This window comes from Ascaphus truei, chromosome 14 (assembly GCF_040206685.1).
Source record: "Ascaphus truei isolate aAscTru1 chromosome 14, aAscTru1.hap1, whole genome shotgun sequence".
Classification (NCBI taxonomy): domain Eukaryota; kingdom Metazoa; phylum Chordata; class Amphibia; order Anura; family Ascaphidae; genus Ascaphus; species Ascaphus truei.
In genome coordinates this window covers 3,271,220-3,292,364 of record NC_134496.1, presented here as the reverse complement: position 1 = coordinate 3,292,364, position 21,145 = coordinate 3,271,220, and the positions used below count along the sequence as shown (strand labels likewise).

Here is a 21,145-nt window from a genome sequence, read left to right as displayed (position 1 = left end):
GTGATCTAATAAATGTTTCCCTTTTTGGAGTCATCCTCTCTCGATCTTTTTGATTGGTGGTGCATCGCACATCTCTCTCTACGTTCTATCCAAGCATCTTGGCGGACAGCACACCGGAGGATTCCCATCACGATCCAGATGATAGGAAAAGAGGAACACGCAAACAGCAACAGTGAGACAAGGAACCCAGTCTTTCTCGGGGGGCTGATCTATGCAATCATTCATAGACTGAAAATAATACTTTGCGCTTTTATTTTTGCCTTGAGGTTGCAGGCTCTCATAGAGAGTGTAGCTAGGTAGGGCTATCTGTATTAGCCAATAGGTTGGAAGCCCCCAGACTGCTTATTCAAATTGTACTGTATATGGACTTGTTTGTGATACCTCATCATACTGTATATTGGAGATAATTATTGAGAAGACATTGTTTTGAACAGTTTCTTCTTGTTCTTCTCTTGGACCACTCTTGAGCCCCAGAATCCTTTCTGGACTTTCAAATAAAGCAAACAGGTTAATGAAGGAATTTTGAACATTTGCATTGGTCCCACAATCTCTTCTTTCATCTTAAAGGAGCAATCCAAGCACTTTGTTTGAACTTTTTTTTTTTTTTTTTTTAAATCCTGGTTTAAAGCAAGGGGTCTATGGTGCTGAACCCCATGAATTTCAGCTCAGAAGACCCCCTGTTTCCAGAGATACTTTCCTCCATAGGGGGTGCTGGTAGCCGCTTCGGCTGAGCTAGCTGGGGTTTAAAACATAATGCTCCCACGTCACGTGAGCCAATAGGAAGCTGAACCTGATGATGTCACGGATTCCTATTGGCTCGCAGGACGCGGGAGCTTTGAAACTCCACCATTACATGACCCCTGCTTGCTGAGCAGAGCGGCACCCCATACAGAGATAAGCATCTCCGGAAACGAATGGGGTTCAGGTCCGGAGACCCCCTGCTTCCACTCTGTGTATATTTTGGAAAAAAAAGTGACATTATAGCATCAATCCCCCTCCACCCCTGCGCTGTTTCTTTTGCTTTGAAACCCCACTTTTTACATGGGTAGAGTGCAGGTGATTCCCGGAGCAGAAATGTGCTTTATTTCTGCTCTAGGGGCACCCTGATTTCTGAGACACTTACCGGTGAAGGTAGCTCAGGTATCCTGTCCAGGGTAAACCAAAAATGAAGGTGTAAATCTTCTACGTTACGCGGGCCAATAGGAAGCTGCAATGTCATCCGTTGCAGCTTTCTATTGGCCGGCACGTCGCTGGGGTTTAATTACATGGAAGTACTGGTGCTATCCTTACCGGGCACCCCATGCTTCCCTCAGAGAGTGGGGGGGCAAGGGGCAGAGTGCAGCTTTAACATAACACATTGTGAATGACCATTGTTAACAAAACTTTATACGTTAAAACTATTGCATCAAGCAAATTGTGTGACCTCTAAATCTAGTTATTCCAAAATAAGCCTGGTGACGTAATGTAGTTTCTTACTAAGCTTCACATCATTATAATTGTGTCCGGAAGAAGTAATTGACATGGATTTCAGATTTGGGCCACATGACCGGGAAGTCAGGTCCTGGTTTTTATTTTGACCTCAAAATGCCAAATTGGATAACAGATGAACTGTGAGTTTGTGATTAGGACAGTCAGGCTGGTACAAAGGGACGTAACTAAGAAACACCATTACAGGGAGAGGGAAGTACTGCTGGGTATCTTCCACAGGTCAATCCCATTGTCACAAGTTATACAGTAGTTAAGCTGCAGAGAAGGATTCTGGGTAGGAGACATGCAAATGAGCACTCAGTTGGCGTCACTATCCAGTGGGCATATTCTGCTGCTAATACTACTAGTACCTAAAATTCCTCCTGTTATTTAATGCCAATATAGTGTGGGTATGTGTATTACAAGCACCTCTGGAAGAGTAGGGGTTAAATCTCAGTTAAAGTGCAGAATGAATGGAAGTGTGCAGCACTGACCGGTGACATAGCGCTCCCAGACCGTCTAAGGGTTGCACCACTCCGCTGGATGACTCCCCATGGGTGATGAAGAAGAGGGAAGGCTTGTGTTCTGCTAAACCCTAGCATCAAAGGCGGGAGAGAAACAGAAGGGATGTAAAAATAGGATTACACACCCAGGAAACTGAATTCATATTGGGCCATATTTCTTAAGCAGTGGTAAGCCATGGGACATCTGGGGGCATATTTATCAAGGCATAAGTGCTGTCATTCTGGGGCACAAAACTGCACAATATGTATACACATCCCATTGAAACCATAATTGTAGGATTCATCTGAATTGCTCCACTTTTGTCTTGACACATTTGTCCCGTTATGTCCTATTCCAATGCAAGTGGTTCAATGTGTCTTACTTAGGGTGACCATAGTGATCCCGCAAAAAAACGGGACAAATGTCACGCATGCGCAGTCGCGAGCGCTGACTTGCACTTGCAGATCGCTCGTGTGCACGCGCCAGCGCAGAGAAAGGCTGGGGTCAGAAAAGTTGGGACTTGGGACAAACGGCTAAAAAGCCCAATGTCTTGTCACTCTAGTCTTACGGCAACTGTAACGTGTCTTATTGCTTAGCATTGCTCTGTAAATATCGTCTTTAGTGTTCTAATTATAATTTCAAATATATTCTCAGTTAACATGCATGTCTCAAATGCCCAGTGACTCCAAGCTCTGCCCTTATACTGATTCTGCTTACATCCTAAATAGCAAAATGCAACCTGCCCCCACTTCCTAAAGTCAAATGTGCCCCTACGCTAATCAAATACCCCCATCCCTAATGCAACACACACCAGATCTGCATCTATATCCATATCACAGGTAGCTCTCACAATCTAGCCGTGCCCTCACCGCCGGATCACATTACGGGGGATTTGTATGAAGACGGAATGGTGCAATTCTTGGGCACAAAATCTGCCCCATATGAATCAAAGGTAAAAATCCATTTGAAGTTAATAACCAATAGGTTTTTTTCTTTGATACTTCTGGTACCCTTTGTTTGCCTCAGAATTGCCCCACTATTGCCTTGGTACATATACCCCACAGGATGGCGTTTTTTAATCTTGGGTTAACCCTAATCATAGGACATCTCGTTATCATATTGCTCTGACTCTGCTCTCCTAACTCCTCCTACAACCATTCCTCATCGGTACAATTGGACAAAACCGATACATTGACACAAAGTGATACCGAGTTAAGGTGAGAACTGTTTTTGGAGCTACTGTATGGTCCACTTGTGACACAATACAGATACCCCTACAGGCCTGGTTATCCTCCCCCATCACCAATTAGGTCACATGCCCCCAGCTCCTCACCTTCTCCACATCTTTCAAGGTGAAGCCATCACCAGGTGGTTTGGTTAAACGACGCACGTCAGCACCTGAGATGCAAACAAGAAGGTGCAGATTAACAGAGAGGCTGCTGGTCTCCAAACCCACATTGGCTTAATGGAGTTCAATAACTTAACATGTAGAAGACATCATCTAGTATTTAGGTCACTGCCTTCAAGACAGGTGGAACAGGTGTCAGCCACTTGTGCTTTGGGTAACTCATTTTTGGGGTTACTTGCTAAAGTCGCCTGGCTGTAAAACTGGGACAAAGTTATGGCGTCAGATCCCTCAAAGGAAAAACGTCAACTGATTTAAACAGGAATTCTTTACTTCGATAAATATGGCGGGTGAACCCCGTTCACACCAGTGTCAGCTTTCTGTGACCTTGGGCAAAACCATTTGATCTCTCTCAGGCACCAAAAATGAGATTGCCAGGGCTTATGGTGCCTGCAGGATTCTGTGTACAGTGCGGTTGACATTGTCAGTGCTATATATAATAAATATATGTTTATTATAATTACATTACAGAAGAAGCTAATAAAATGATCCCAAATAGACATCTGTAGCAGGGAAGATGTAAACTGTGGTGTTCTGGGGGTGGGATTTATTAACCCTCTTCCTGCTGCAATACTATGCAAATGAATGAAACCTGCTCTATGAAAGGGGACATTTCCTCTCACTTACATTGGGACTCTTTACCTCCCATAAATTGTGCCCTCGTGTAGGTTGGAGACTTTGATGTATAAACCCAGAGGGATCTATTTGCCAAAGTCTCCTGATCGTGAAACTAGGGCAAAACTGGAGCAAAAGCCCCAACACCAGGTTCCTCAAAGGGAAACTCCAAGTGCTTTATTGTCTTAGATAAAAATGCTGATCTGTACTTCAGCTTATAAAGGGTTATCCTCGGTATGAATTGGGATCATGGCACTTATTCAGTAAGCTCCGACATCGATCCAGCGCACCGTGAGCCTCAGTGAAGATGACTGAATAAGGACTCGTGAGGCTGCGTTTTGCTGGTCACTGTAGCAGGGAAGGGGTTAACAGATGAATGCTCAGCACATATCTGACCAATAGGGTAATATTGAGAGTATGGTACAGAGTCCAGGGCTGCCCAGCCGGGAGCTGACCAGGTGTGAGCGTTCCAAAACAGCAACTGGGAAATCATTAACCAGATCTGGTATGACAAACTGAGCTCATTCCTGCGGCACGTCACTGTCAGAGTTGAGTTACCTTCAGAGAATACCCTCTTTGGCCAGATCCACAGGCGTCCATTAACTCGGTGCTAATAATGGGCCATTATAAAAACCATTGACGGACGTTATTTTTACTGAGGTTAACGTATATCCACAAAGCTGATTATATGCAAAACAACGGCTCTTGACTTCCACAACAAGACACGCTTTAAGCCTGTTTTACCTACAGGTGGCGCTACTCCCACCCCGACCCTGAAATTTTGGGGTTTGCCAGAGAGGAGCGAGGGAACCCTAATGGCCGTTATAGTTAACGCAATGCCATTTACGGACAGAAACAGAACTTAACACTGCGTTAGTAAGCTTTGAAGATACAAATGATCTCTTAACTGGGCACTGACACAGGCAAATAAGCCAATAAAAAACCTCTGTGGATCTGGCCTTTGCTGGGCAGCAGTATTAAAGCCGCAGTCTGTGCTGATTAGATTTATTTTCTTTCGCATTTTTACTTTAAGAGACCTTTTTTTGCCCTTTCCAACGCTGTTTTTATTTTTACATTCGAAGCTCCGTTAAGGATATATATATAAATCCTTTGACATATTGTTAGTCCTAATACTGAAGAACTCATATATTCTGCACTATATATATGTATAGTATGTGTGTGTGTGTGTATGTGTGTATGTGTATATATATATATATATATATGCAAATATATGCTTTCCTGTGGAGGGTTTTTGTCACTTTTTTTATTCACCATAACTTAACTCAGTATTGTGTTTTTATATATATATATATATATATATATATATATATATATATTGTGTATATATATATATATATATATATATATATATATATACTGTATATATATGCGTTTAAATTATTACGTGTCTGAGAGGTTAAAATGGAGCTCTCCCCAGAGCCCAGTGCAGCCTAAAGGGTTCCAAACTTACATTCCCCAGAGCAGCTGAAAAAAAACAATTACCCGTGGCTCTGGTGAAAGTGAAAGCCGCGGGCATCCGCAGCAGCTTGGTGTTAGCTTACCGTTTGCCAGCGGCTTTGTTCCTTGCCGCCATGAATCAGATTCCCGCAGAAGACATTGAGCATTTTAGGGGCCTATTCTAGTAGCTTCGATAAAATTCCTGCCATCTCAAACTGTTTGGCATGACCCTAGCGAACGGTTTGACATTTGTGTTATCACGGTATTCAGAAAGCATCATAAAGCATTACCGCAAGTCACAAACCGTGAGGTTGGAAAATGCCAATACCGCTCGGGACAGCAGCGATGATATCTCAGCCTCTTTCTAGGTTCTCCCCCGTGCGATCTGGCCGTAGTCTGTAAGAGCTGCACATAGAGAGCCGCCTCTCCCTGCACAGCTCTTGAGCCGTGATTATACCCAAAGCACGACGCTAAAACAATAACAGTTTTCCTATGAGCGAGCGGCGAATGAGGCGGCCAAGTGCGCGAATTTCCAGCAGATCCAAGAATGAGATTTTCTGGAGCGACGGCCGCATCCCGTGAGCCAATGAGGACGAACCGCTCACGTGACGTCATGGCCACGTCTCCATGTTGTCTCCCGATGCCTCCTGCCTGCAGTGCAGGTTTCGGGCGGCGCATCGACCTGAGGGAGCACGCGTGCCCGGCCGCCGCCAGTATAATCAAGACCTGCTTTTATTTAAATTTTTATAAGACTATTGTAGCTCAAGCTTCCTTGTCCCCTGCCTCAGCCAATGGGTAGGCGTGCTGGAACAGCCTCACGTGACCGACGCGTTTCGTAACACCGTACTTGATCCGGGGGTCACGTGTGAGGCTGTCAGCGCGTCTAATATACCCCCTTCAGCCAATCTGAGCGGCTGAATACGTAAAAAGAAGGAGGAAAAACGGAGAAGGGGAAGGAGTACATATTAATCTGGAACTATTGATTAAGTTCACAGACATCGGTCTGTGGGTCTCATCAGTGTGAGGCTGGTTGTACTGGCTTTGCAATTTTAAGGCTGGGTAGGTTTCACCACAATTAGATAACTTATGGTGGGTGAAAAGGGTGATGGAAAAACCTATGCAGCCTTAAAATTGCAAAGCCAGTACAACCAGCCTCACACTGATGAGACTCAAAAAAGTCGAAACCGCAGTCTGTGAGTAGGTTTACTGACAATGCATCTAATCCCATGCTGTGCTGAAAGCTGTGTAATGCAGTGAGCATAAGTTTATAAGGGTTTACACAGGTGACACTGCTCATTTGCATGTAATTTCCCAGAATCCTTTGCTGAAGTGGAAGCACTGGATGCTAGGTAATAATGTCGAAAAGCAGGGTTGCAGACCTGTCTAAGACATGTGAATGTGCTCACAAGTAATATATACTGTACTGTATGTATATGTATGTATACTATATATTTATATACACTCTTACATCACTTACTTTCAGGAACCATTTAACACCTCTATCCATAAATCTCATCCACACTGGGGGAAGGACAAGCACAGATAACATTCCAAGAGACACTGTTTTTAACTATACCCTTTGCTTGCTTCATTAACTGTAACATCGCCGGAAGAAGAGATCAGTGTATCTCGAAAGCTCGCACAAATAAAAGCATTTCGTTAGCCACAGAACAGTATCATCTATTTATTTTTTGATTATTGAAGCTCGGCTAACACGGTACTGATACCTCTACATATATATATGTATATATAGGAACAAAAAACAAACAAAAGCGCAACTCCGTAGCACGTAACTGAGTAAAAAATAAGGTACATTTATTTAAAAAATCAGCAACCCATAAGAATGTGCACTTACAGGATTTCAAACAGAACCATTCGTGGGAGAGAAATCTCTATTGTGGTCATTGGGTGCCTTTATATCTTGCTGCCAATTCATGGTGAACCTGGGCTGTTTACATCCACTCTGCAAACCTGGGACTCACCCTACCACTGCAAAGACGCTCCCTGGATCTTCTATTGGGACTATATTTCTCACTGGATTTTTTGTTTGAGTGGAACATTCAATTTGGATTTTCCTTTTTTTCACTATCATGTTATGGTTTGTAGATATTATTAGGTTAAATTGTGGTAATTTTAATTTATTTTAATATTTTAAATATGTTATTATAATTTATCATTTATTAGGGTTATTTCACATCCTCTTTAGCGCTACTTAATTTTTGTGTTGTCTTTGATATATATATCAAATATAAGAAAGTTCCCACAGTGGTTGACAAATCACCCAAACAATCTACTCGCCACCTAGTCCCGCCCCCAATCCCGCCCTGCTTGGGCGGCAATGAGGTCGCCACGGGCCTGTAGGTGAATGGATTTATCAGAGTTTCTTCCTCCGCATGTTCAAGTTTCATGCGGAGGTCGTGTTCAAGCTCTGAGCAATCATACTCAATAACTAAGGGCTCCAACACTTTAATAACTTCTGAAATCTCCTTATCCATAATTTTTAGTGTTTTAGTTCTTTCATAAATAATGAGCTTCATTAGTGATATAGAGCAATCGTCCAGGATCCTATTCCACTCTTTTATAAAATGTTCATTCTCCTTACCGAAGGTGGGTGATTTGCGAAAGCGCAGGCCCCTAGGGACTCTATCACACTCCACATATTTTTGTATAGTTCTTTTTTCAAGGTGGATTTTTCCTTCGGTAAGGAGTAATTGCTCAAGTACTTTAAAATTTTGTTCAATAGATCCCTTAACATTTCCCTTGTCTGGAACTACAATATGTTCCTCAGAAAACAATTAATCAAATTGCGCATCACGTTTTTTCCGGCACTCTACCAGGCTCCAAACCATGGTCCGGGTAAGATATTATACCACACTACAAAGTGTAAAGTAGGGAAGTGTCAGTGCAGCACCAAACAGAGCAGAGATATGTGAAAAGAAAATAAAGTGCGCAGCTAACTAATTAAGTGACGTGATAATAAGTGTTAAGAACATAACCTTGAGCGGTTATTATGTGTAACACTGTTTTCTCTCTTTTAGTCTCATCAATCGCGTGTGGTTAGCTATGTTTGTTGTTAATAAAGTTTTTATGATGTTTATGTTATGTTGCTACCAGTGACGCGCGAAACCGGGACTATTAACCCGCCCCCATTACTTTCCCATTGGCTGTGAGAGTTGATAGCCTAGCCAATGAGGTACGATCATGTAGTATTTATAACTGATCCGGAACCACTTTAATCTATATCCCTGATGAAGAAACATTTCGTTTCGAAACGCGTTGGATGATTGGACAAGAGCTTAACCTCTAATTTACTACCCCACCATTTGAGCTGATCGAGTGTGAACGGCGCGATTACCAGCGCTCCCCCCCCGTGGTGACGTCATCGACCCGGAAGTGCTTCTGCACAGAGGGGAGTGAGAGGACCCGGCCGGTGTGGAGCTGTGCTCTGGCAAAGAACTGCAAGTGGCAGTAGCAGCTTTGGACTCGTGCTCTTGGGGAAAAAGAACTTATTAGAGGCGATCTACTTACCTACTTACCAATAGTATCCTGCATCCGAGACACCAGCGCCATAACCCTTGTGAGGATACTCCTTCCGGTTTCCTGAGGCGTTGGGTAACATTATCCCTAACTGCATATATTTATCTATATTGATGTACGCACATTACTTACCCTAATTAATTGTACCTTTATTATATTGTTTTATGCACTATGAGCGTTGTGCGCTGTGTCTTTTTTGTCTTTACATACACACAGTGTTCGATAAATCCATTCACCTACAGGCCCGTGGCGACCTCATTGCCGCCCAAGCAGGGCGGGATTGGGGGCGGGACTAGGTGGCGAGTAGATTGTTTGGGTGATTTGTCAACCACTGTGGGAACTTTCTCACCAGGCTGAGTGTATATATATATATATATATATATATATATATATATATATATATATATATATATATATATATATATACCATAATACTGAGTTAAGTTATGGCGAGTAAAAAAAGTGACAAAAACCCTCCACAGGAAAGCAAATATGCAAATACAACTGTATGCTCATCTGCATGTCTTAGACAGGTCTGCAACCCCGCCTTTCCCCATTATCACCCAGCATATAGCACTTCCACTGCAGCAAGGGATTCTGGGAAATGACATGCAAATGAGCACACAGTGTCACTTTTTGCCTCAAAAACCATTTTTTAACATGGTTCCCTATAGGCTTAAGCTTGCTGCATGGTCACAGCTTTGAGCACAGCCAGGGTTATGGTGCATACCCAGAAAACCACCCACAGACAGCTGTATATATAGCAGCTCCCTTGAGTGACAGGTGGGGGTGGGCCAAAGGTCTGTGCACTACACAATCCTGGGCTCAGACCTGGGACCCTCCTCCTGGGTACAAAAGGGGCTGCGCAGCCTAATTTAGTGGTTCTATGTGTTGGAAGCATGGAGCCACGGCTCTGGCCACCTCCCTTCCCCTCCTTTAGGGGAGTGGGACAACTACCCCTTATTCCACCAGGGAATAAGGGAGGAGCTGAGGATAGACCGTTAGGGCCTCAAGCCTGGAGGTTGAGTCCCGGGACCATCCTAAGAAGTATACCGGTTGTATGCTGTATTCTGTTGGAAGAATAAAGAACCGTTGCTTTTTTATATACTCCCGCCTGAGAGTGCAGTTAATCTGGGGGAGTACAAGAGGGTTCTTCTGCAGGGACTGCACCCAGTTCTACTGGAGCCTGCTGGAGATGGTGGCGCTGCACCGAGTAAAGAGCTAAGAATATTCCTAAAGCCTGTCCTGTCTTCTCCACTAACACCGGCGGAAACTCAGTATCCTGTTAGCCTAGCAGATGAGCAGCACAAGAACACTGTGTAATAGTGAAATCTCCCAGAGGGTGGGGGGAAGCCTGTTACATACATACATACACACAAAGCCTCAACTCAACTACACATAAAGCACAACTCATAGTTACATAAAAGAGGAGGCTGAAAAAAGACATACACTGGCGACACACTTTATTCGAGCTCGGCTAGTCCCACGAATTCGGGTATACCCGGGTGTATTGAGGTTTGTGACTGTTTTCTGCCCGAGTGCATTGAGGTATTTTCCAAGCAGGGATTGAAGCATTTTATTCCCGCTGGCTGCAATACTGCACAGTATATATATATATACTGCATTACAATTCATGAATTTATGCCATCTGGTAGACACGCGAAGCATTGCAGCCTATTAAATCCTAATCATTATCATTTAACAGATCAGCCGCCCGTCAGCCAGGCATGAACCCAGGCTGGGAAGGCAAACACAACGGGGCTTGTCAGAGGTGAGGAGCGGCGCATTCCAGGTATCTGCCAGGTACATACTGGGTATTTGCTCGAATAAAGTGTGTCGGTGCAGTATGTCCATTGTCAGGGTCGCCTAGACCTCCTGCTTAGCCATAGTTCTTCTTTGTCCACTGGGTGTGCTGCTGTCTTCTGTTTCCTCTGGGTTCCTCTGTCTGCCTGTCTGTCTTCTTGTTGCTCCTGTCTCTGTCCTTTATATCTTCTGCTTCCTGGTTGGTTCAATTGCCTTTGTTTCAAGTCAGACTCCTATTGCACATGCCTCTGTCTCTGATCCTGATCTGTTCCTGTACCCGCCTGTATTTGATTCTGTTCTTAGTAAAGGCCCTTGCTGGTAATCTGGCTTGTCCCTGTTTGTTCCTTGCTCCCTGGTCTCAGTCCCTGCTCCCCGGTCTCAGTCCCTGCTCCCCGGTCTCAGTCCCTGCTCCCGGACCTGTCCTGCTCCGCCTGTCCTGTTCCAGTCTCCTCGTTGCCGACCTCTGCTTGTTACCTGACTTCACTACCTGCCGCCAGCCTCGGACCCCTGCTTGTTACCTGACTTCGCTGTCTGCCGCCTGCCTCTGATCTCTGCTTGTGACTCCTACTATGCTCCTGCTGTTCCGGCCACCGAGATCCTACCCGCCACAGGAGTCTCCCGTGACATCCATCAAGTTCAACCTACTGTATGCTAAATTAAAAAGAATTGTAAATGAATGTGATTAAAAAATGTACATAAATGTAGTAACTTTTGCAACACTTAAAGAAAACGTTGAATGTGGAAAAATCAATAAATCGCCCTAAAACTGCACCACTGAGGAACCGTTAGCTCTGTATCATCTGTTCGTAGCTTTGTGAAATGCCAACGGATGGAACTCTCTCCTCTCTCCTATTACCAATCCTCTCTGCAATACCAACGGACGGATCTCTCTCCTCTCTCCTCTTATCACTCCTCTCTGCAATACCAATGGATGGATTTCTCTCCTCTCTGGCAATTGTAAATTGTCCTTCTCCTGAGCCTCGGACACGTTGGTACCCCTGATGCTACTTGCTTCCAGAATGCAGTTCTTATGGCAAAAGGCACTCCATTGGATGGGTTCCTTGTTGAGCCAATCAACCCGAGGGTTGTGAATCTGTATCCAGGGTAGCCCGAGGATCACGCTGATGGAAGGAGTATGGATAACATTGAATTGGATCTTTTCCAGGTGTGTGTCTTGCACCTTGAGTTGAAGCACCTCTGTCTCCAAGGATATGAATGCCGGTTGCAGAGGTCTTCCGTCTATGGCTTCAAGAGCGATGGGCTTCTTTCTGTGCCTGGTAGGAACCAGATGGCGTTCTGCGAAAGTTTGATCTATGAAGGTCCCTCCGGCACCTGGATCGATGAAAGCAAGCGTAGATACTTGAAAGCCCTCCCCAAAGAGTGTAATGGGGACAAGAATGCGAGATGGGTTGTCAGTAGAAATAGGGGAAAGAAAAAGTGTTCCCAATCAGACTTCCCCGTGACTCGTGGGAACTTTGTGTTTCCCGACATTTGGGGACAAAAATAGGCAAAATGTCCAGAAACACCGCAGTAAAGACATAGGCCAGCGTTTTTGCGTCGTAATTTCTCTGATTTGGAAAGACTAGTACACCCTAATTGCATAGGTTCGGACGTATACGGTCAGGACTGGAGACAGGAGAATGGTCCTACAAGCCGGATCAGGAGTGGAGAAAAGCGGAGTCCAAGGTACTAGCAGGGTTAAGGCAACAAGATGTTAACAGGCAGGCAAGGCAAGGTTTCAGGAACAAGAATGCAGCAAGGCACGGCGTCACACTGACTATGCTCAGCAAGGAACAAGAGCAGACTGAAGGTATATAAAGGCAGAGCCTCCAATAGCCAGCCAGGGCGGAACCAGGAAGTAAGCACTGGTAGGCTGCTGGTGCACACAGGTGTGCCCTATGATGCAGCCTAATCGGGGATGGGGGCAAAACTGCTCACGCGCCGTCCTGCGCGCGTCACGGAGGGCCGGGGGCAGAGCCTGGAGCGCGTGTTACTCCCACGCTGATTCTGAATGACTGTAAGGGCAAGAGGGGGCGGGATCAATCGTGCGTCGGCCCGCGCGTGTCACGGAGGTCAGGGGGCAGAGCCGAGAGCGTGCGTCACTCCCATGCCGGTCCTGTCCACCACCAGAGCGTAGGCGGGGCCTGTACCGTGCATTAGTAGGGAGGCTGGCCGAACGCATCCGTCGTGCATCAGTGTGGGAGGCGGGGACCGGATCCGCGGACGGGGATCAGGCTGCGCAATGTCCGCGCGTGCGTACTGGGACCACGAGACCGCGCATCCTGAGTGTCCATCACGGAAGGCTTGTTGGGGTGAGGAGACGGTCTGCGACCGCCAGGATGGCGAATCCTCACACCTGTCTCCTCTTACCAATCCTCTCTGCAATACCAATGCATGGAACTCTCTCCTCTCTCCAATCCTCTCTGCAATACCAACGGATGGAACTCTCTCCTCCCGCCTCTTACCAATCCTCTCTGCAATACCAATGCATGGAACTCTCTCCTCTCTCCTCTTACCAATCCTCTCTGCAATACCAACGGATGGAACTCTCTCCTCCCGCCTCTTACCAATCCTCTCTGCAATACCAATGCATGGAACTCTCTCCTCTCTCCTCTTACCAATCCTCTCTGCAATACCAACGGATGGAACTCTCTCCTCCCGCCTCTTACCAATCCTCTCTGCAATACCAATGGATGGAACTTTCTTCTCTCTCCTCTTACCAATCCTCTCTGCAATACCGACAGATGGAACTCTCTCCTCTCTCCTCTTACCAATCCTCTCTGCAATACCAACGGATGAAACTCTCTCCTCTCTCCTCTTACCAATCCTCTCTGCAATATCAAAAGATGGATCACCTCCTCCCTCATCTAACCAGTCCTCTCTGCAATACAAATGGATGGAACACTCTCCTCTTACCAATCCTCTCTGCAATACCAACGGATGGAACTCTCTCCTCTCTCCTCTTACCAATCCTTTCTGCTATACCAACGGATGGAACTCTCTCCTCTTACCAATCCTTTCTGCAATACAAACGGATGGAACTCTCTCCTCTCTCCTCTTACCAATCCTCTCTGTAATACCAACAATGATATACAATGTATAATAATATATAAACCCCGGCGCTTACAAATGCAGTTTACTTCAGTCCAAAGAATTGTCCATAAAGCTCTAAAAGTTGTCTTGATGATTCAAGCGAAAATGAAATGGAGAATCTGCTGCTGGCTGGCACCTCGGTGATCCTCCTATAGATGGATAGATAAGGGGAAACAGACCATTGCCCAGTAACGAGCACCAGGTTTCAGTTCTAAGGACTAGAAAGGTGTCAACTTACAAGAATATTGATGTTATGTTCAATTGAGAGAATCTGTTCTTTAGCCCACGTTTTCTCCTATACTCCACGAATCCCACGTGTAGTCAGTCCTCAGTCAGCCTCATCTACTAGTTCGCCACAGCTTGTACCCAAAAGTATTCTCCGTGGATCCTCAGGAATGAAATGACAATAGGAGATAATAGTGCAGACTGCTAGAAAATGTAATAAGAATAAAAAAAAGCCAAGAGCTTACTTGCATAAACTTTGCTGCTGTAAAACAAGTGACAATGTGCCGTCCGCAGCTTGTATCGGGTGTTTGGTCTGGTGCACTGAGCTGCAAGCGCTCTCACTGCTCGCAGCCCCAATGCCAGCGCGACTCTCCGCGCAACTGATTGACGTCACACGATGGCGCCACCACGACCCTCCCTGCCGACAGACACCTCAACTCCTCCTTCCCCAAACGCGTTTCGTGACGCTAAAACCGTCACTTCATCAGTGGTGTGGGAGAGTTCTCAAACATTAGTGGTATTTATACCATAAGGAGCAATATACACCCCTCATGCTAAAATCATTTTGAATATAATCAAATGCCTGCAATAAAATGCACCTATATTAAGCATCAAACCACTGCCACTAGAGTTAAATAACCCTGGGATTTAGTGGCAATCATCTAACAGAAATAAAAAAGTGTGATCTTATTACAGTTTTCTCTTAACGAACAATTAATCAATAAATAAAGATGGAATGATTGATCTAGTGAAAGCACGGATTGGTTAGTCTATTAAAAAAGAGGCCAAGTCAAAATCTATATTCAGGCCATTGGGTGACAGGGTCTTCAAGGTATAAATACAAAAGGTCTCCCTTTTGGATAAATAGTTGAGTCTGCCCTAAAGCCAATTGGAGGGGGGGTGACCATCTATTCCCCTACAGATATGTCCATACGGCTTCTGGTTGTGTTTTATTTTAAAGTGGTTGGAGACACCCTTTTTGATATTGTATATGTGCTCTGCCAGTCTACGTTGTAAAGCTCTCCCTGTCTCCCCACGTATTGCATTCCGCAGGGACATTCCAGCAGGTATACACAAAATTTGCTCTTACAATTTATAAATGTATTTATGTCATACCTGCTGCCCGTCACATTGGACTGGAAGTGGTTACATTCAAGACTGAATGAGCACTGAATGAGCACCCTATACACTTCTCACATGTGAAATAGCCTTTTAAATTGGCTAGCCACATGGTATTTTGTTGTCTGGCCCCACTAAGGGGGCAACTGGGCGCCAACTTGGATTTTAAATTCTTAGCTCGTTTATAAACGATCTGTGGATGACTGGGTAGAATAGATTTTAAAATGGGGTCTCTAAGGAGAATCCCCCAATGTTTATTTAAAGTTTTCTTTATCTCAAGGGCCATGCTATTAAACTTGGTGATAAACGATATAAATTCTCCCTTTTGATCATTTTTAGCTTTTTTCTGATTGATAAGGGATGTCCTATCAATGTCACTGACAGTGAGGATGGCTTGTTTAACCCTATCCCTATTGCAATCTCTCTCAATAAATTTCTCTCTGAGAGTATTCAACTGTTCAGTACATATATGTTCTTGTGAGCAATTTCTCCTAATTCTTAGGGCCTTTTTGTGTATACCTGCTGGAATGTCCCTGCGGAATGCAATACGTGGGGAGAACAGGGAGAGCTTTACAACGTAGACTGGCAGAGCACATATATAATACTAGCTGAGAGACCCGGCGTTGCCCGGGATGTAATGTTCCCGTTCCTCTCTCTCCTCCCCCCTCTCTCTGTTTGTCCCCCATTCACATCAATCCAGTCCCCCCCCTCCCTCCCTCCTTTACAGCTTCATGTAGCGTGTGTGCGTCAGTCACTGTGTGTTTGCTCGCGCGTCAGTGAGTCTGAGGCAGAAACACAAACACACACAGACTGACTGACGCACACACAGTCAGTGTGTGCCTCAGTTAGTGTGTGCGTGCGTCAGTCAGGCTTTGTGTGCGCGTCAGTCAGTGTGTGCGTGCGTGCGGCAGTCAGTCAGTGTGTGCGCGCGGGGCGTCAAAGGCAGGGGGGGGCGTCAAAGGCAGGGGGGGGCGTCAAAGGGAGGGGGGGGGGCGTCAAAGGGAGGGGGGGGGCGTCAAAGGGAGGGGGGGGGGCGTCAAAGGGAGGGGGGGGGGCGTCAAAGGGAGGGGGGGGGCGTCAAAGGGAGGGGGGGGCGTCAAAGGGAGGGGGGGGGGCGTCAAAGGGAGGGGGGGGGCGTCAAAGGGAGGGGGGGGGCGTCAAAGGGAGGGGGGGGGGCGTCAAAGGGAGGGGGGGGGCGTCAAAGGGAGGGGGGGGGGCGTAAAAGGGAGGGGGGGGGGGGCGTCAAAGGGAGGGGGGGGGGCGTCAAAGGGAGGGGGGGGGGCGTCAAAGGGGGGGGGCGTCAAAGGGAGGGGGGGGGCGTCAAAGGGAGGGGGGGGGGCGTCAAAGGGAGGGGGGGGCGCCTCAAAGGCATGGATTCCTCCCCCTGCATTTCCTGCAGTGGACAGGAGGGGGGGGCAGTGGACAGGAGGGGGGGGGGGGCAGTGGACAGGAGGGGGGGGGCAGTGGACAGGAGGGGGGGGGGCAGTGGACAGGAGGGGGGGGGCAGTGGACAGGAGGGGGGGGCAGTGGACAGGAGGGGGGGGCAGTGGACAGGAGGGGGGGGGGGGCAGTGGACAGGAGGGGGGGGGGGCAGTGGACAGGAGGGGGGGGGGGCAGTGGACAGGAGGGGGGGGGGCAGTGGACAGGAGGGGGGGGGCAGTGGACAGGAGGGGGGGGGGCAGTGGACAGGAGGGGGGGGGGCAGTGGACAGGAGGGGGGGGGGCAGTGGACAGGAGGGGGGGGCAGTGGACAGGAGGGGGGGGGGCAGTGGACAGGAGGGGGGGGGGCAGTGGACAGGAGGGGGGGGGCAGTGGACAGGAGGGGGGGGCAGTGGACAGGAGGGGGGGGGCAGTGGACAGGAGGGGGGGGGCAGTGGACAGGAGGGGGGGGGGCAGTGGACAGGAGGGAGGGGGCAGTGGACAGGAGGGGGGGGGCAGTGGACAGGAGGGGGGGGGCAGTGGACAGGAGGGGGGGGCAGTGGACAGGAGGGGGGGCAGTGGACAGGAGGGGGGGGGCAGTGGACAGGAGGGGGGGGGCAGTGGACAGGAGGGGGGACAGGAGGGGGGAACGCAGTGGACAGGAGGGGGGACGCAGTGGACAGGAGGGGGGGACGCAGTGGACAGGAGGGGGGGGGCAGTGGATAGGAGGGGGGGGCAGTGGACAGTGACACACACACACACACACACACACACACACACACCTCAGTTGATGCGCCCTTTCTCAGTTCCGTTTGGCGCCGGAGGTGGGGAGCGACACCTACCTGTACTTCCGGGCGCCGCCACCGTCTGACTCGGCGCCGCGAGGGAGGAAGGGGGTCCGCCATCTTACGCGCCGCGTGGCAGCTGCGGGAAGCGAGGTGATTTGGAGCGGGGAGGGGGGAGAGGTGATTTGGAGCGGGGAGAGGTGATTTGGAGCGGGGAGAGGTGATTTGGAGCGGGGAGAGGTGATTTGGAGCGGTGAGGGGGGAGAGGTGATGCCGCTGGGGAGGGGGAAGAGGTGATGCCGCTGGGGAGGGGGAAGAGGTGATGCCGCTGGGGAGGGGGAAGAGGTGATGCCGCTGGGGAGGGGGAAGAGGTGATGCCGCTGGGGAGGGGGAAGAGGTGATGCCGCTGGGGAGGGGGAAGAGGTGATGCCGCTGGGGAGGGGGAAAAGGTGATTTGGAGAGGGGAGAGAGGGGTGTGTGTGTGTGTGTGTGTGTGTGTGTGTGTGTGTGTGTGTGTTTTATTTATTTTTTTGGACCTTTGGCCCGTCACTCCGCCTCAGGCCAATGAGAGGTGTGGGGGGCGGGCCAAGGGGGTGGTGTGAGTGTGTGAGGCCAATAAGAGGTGTGCGGGGGCGGGCGGGCCAAGGGACCAATGAGATTGCCGCTAGGGACACCGGACATCCAGCAGGCAGGCATGCATGCAGGCAAACATACAGTGCTTTCACTAATATAGTATAAGATCAAAAAGGATTTGGAGACACATATTGTCTCCAACCACTTTAAAATAAAACACAACCAGAAGCCGGATGGACTTATCTGTAGGGGAATAGATTGCCCTAAAGCCAATTGGAGGGGGGGGTGACAGACTCAACTATTCATCCAAAAGGGAGACCTTTTGTATTTATACCTTGAAGACTCTGTCACCCAATGGCCTGAATATAGATTTTGACTTGGCCTCTTTTTTAATAAACTAACCAATCCGTGTTTTCACTAGATCAATCATTCCATCTTTATTTATTGATTGATTGTTCGTTAAGAGAAAACTGTAATAAGATCACACTTTTTTATTTCTGTTAGATGATTGCCACTAAATCCCAGGGTTATTTAACTCTAGTGGCAGTGGTTTGATGCTTAATATAGGTGCATTTTATTGCAGGCATTTGATTATATTCAAAATGATTTTAGCATGAGGGGTGTATATTGCTCCTTATGGTATAAATACCACTAATGTTTGAGAACTCTCCCACACCACTGATGAAGTGACGGTTTTAGCGTCACGAAACGCGTTTGGGGAAGGAGGAGTTGAGGTGTCTGTCGGCAGGGAGGGTCGTGGTGGCGCCATCGTGTGACGTCAATCAGTTGCGCGGAGAGTCGCGCTGGCATTGGGGCTGCGAGCAGTGAGAGCGCTTGCAGCTCAGTGCACCAGACCAAACACCCGATACAAGCTGCGGACGGCACATTGTCACTTGTTTTACAGCAGCAAAGTTTATGCAAGTAAGCTCTTGGCTGTTTTTTATTCTTATTAAATTTTCTAGCAGTCTGCACTATTATCTCCTATTGTCATTTCATTCCTGAGGATCCACGGAGAATACTTTTGGGTACAAGCTGTGGCGAACTAGTAGATGAGGCTGACTGAGGACTGACTACACGTGGGATTCGTGGAGTATAGGAGAAAACGTGGGCTAAAGAACAGATTCTCTCAATTGAACATAACATCAATATTCTTGTAAGTTGACACCTTTCTAGTCCTTAGAACTGAAACCTGGTGCTCGTTACTGGGCAATGGTCTGTTTCCCCTTATCTATCCATCTATAGGAGGATCACCGAGGTGCCAGCCAGCAGCAGATTCTCCATTTCATTTTCGCTTCAATCAAGAGAACTTTTAGAGCTTTATGGACAATTCTTTGGACTGGGGTAAACTGCATTTGTAAGCACCGGGGTATATATATATATATATATATATATATATATATATATATATACAGTGGTCGACAAATCACCAAAAAATCTACTCGCTGAACCAAAAAATCTACTCGCCACCTAGTACCACACGTGTGCTGCTTGGGCCAATAGGAGCTCGCCACAATGTTAAATCCACTCGCCCGGGGCGTGCAAATGTATAGGTTTGTCGAACACTGTAAATATATATATATATATATACAGTGTTCGACAAACCTATACATTTGCTCGCCCCGGGCGAGTGGATTTAACCCCCGGGCGAGTAAATATTGGCCCAAGCAGTACACGTTTGGTACTAGGTGGCGAGTAGATTTTTTTTGTGTGGTGAGTAGATTTTTTGGTGATTTGTCAACCACTGTATATATATATATATATATATATATATATATATATATATATATATATATAAAAAATATCATTGTATTTTGTATGCGAATTTGTGAGTTAATTTGCTAGGTAGAAACCCCACGGCAGCTTCACCAATCACGCCCAGAGTTTGGTCACGTTCATTCACAACATTATACACATCACTTGTGATATTCACATTCTAATGGTCATAGCGCTGAGTTATAGGGTTTATTAGTTAGTCACTCCAATCCACCCTGTAATACCAACAGATGGAAATCTCTCCTCTCTCCTCTTACCAATTCTTTCTGCAATATCAGTTGCTCTCTCCCCCCAGATTCCTTTCTCGGCAACAAGCACAATGTCCCCTTTCTCCACCACATTGAAGAATGCTGTCTCCATAGCGCAATGTCCGGAGCCGCTCACAGCCAGAGTCAGGGTGTTCTGCGTCTGGAAGGCGTACTGTATCCCCTGCTTAATGTCGTCCATTATCTGCAGGGAAACAGAATAAGAAAGAGGGGAAAAAAAGGAGTGAGGATGTAGCACTGAGATAAAAGGAGAAAGGTGAGAGCGACGCAGGGAGAGGGTGCACTGGAGGAGATGGAAGATCAGAGGTACAGTAGATTGATACATAGAGAAAAAATGGCTGGTAGTGTGGGTGTGTGGATAGAGAAAGGATAGGACAAAGGGAGAGAAAAAAAAGACAGATTGGCTAGGAGAGAGATGGATACCATGAGGGGTGGCCGACTCCAATCCTCAAGGGCCACCAACAGTCAGCTTTAAAGGAAAGCTCTGCTTCAGCACAGGTAGATCAACCAGTGGCTCAGTTAATGATTGAACCACTTATTGAGCCATCTGTGCTGAAGCAGGGATAGCCCAAATACCTGGCCTGTTGGTGACCCTTGAGGACTTGAGTTGGCCGCCCCTGACCTAAGTGGTACTCGCACTGGATAATTTCTGAAATTTACACTGAATTTGCACTGAAATTTCGGTCCCCAGAGCAAACCCGCAAAACTTCAGGTTACCATGTGTTATATTGAATAATAAACACAAATTACTTAATCACTATTTTGAGTCCAGTGGCGGTATTATAACACCATAGGTGATCGTATACTACTTGCTTACAATTTCTATTACTGTGCACAGAGCAGCCATTTTAGGCACTACTGATAAAGGTGTGCAGCCATTTTGTATTTTCACAGAGAGAGAGACAGAAGGGGACAGGGCAGAGAACAATGGGAGAAGAGATGTTAAGCACAGTTGTAAACAATCATTAACCGTACAAGCGTCTCACCACGGCCCAGCCACGCTCACTAGCCAGGCATGCGAATAGAAGATCTATGTGTAGGAATGGCTCCGAATATTTTAGTATGGACCGCTTCCTATTTCTTTATTTGAGATCATTGCGTCTT

The 21,145-nt window shown here is 47.1% G+C and overlaps 1 protein-coding gene across 2 annotated transcripts in view; it reads right to left on the bottom strand.

Annotated features, from left to right (window-relative positions):
* Nucleotides 1-21,145, bottom strand: part of AGXT (alanine--glyoxylate aminotransferase) — a 76,168-nt gene that overhangs the window by 16,367 nt on the left and 38,656 nt on the right. For both annotated transcript variants that reach the window (XM_075569539.1, XM_075569540.1), the window contains exons 2-4: nt 20,033-20,225; nt 3,305-3,369; nt 1,962-2,062 (exon numbers count right to left, since the gene is read on the bottom strand). In XM_075569539.1, coding sequence (XP_075425654.1) covers nt 1,962-2,062; nt 3,305-3,369; nt 20,033-20,225 — 359 coding nt within the window. The remainder of the gene's footprint in view (nt 1-1,961; nt 2,063-3,304; nt 3,370-20,032; nt 20,226-21,145) is intronic.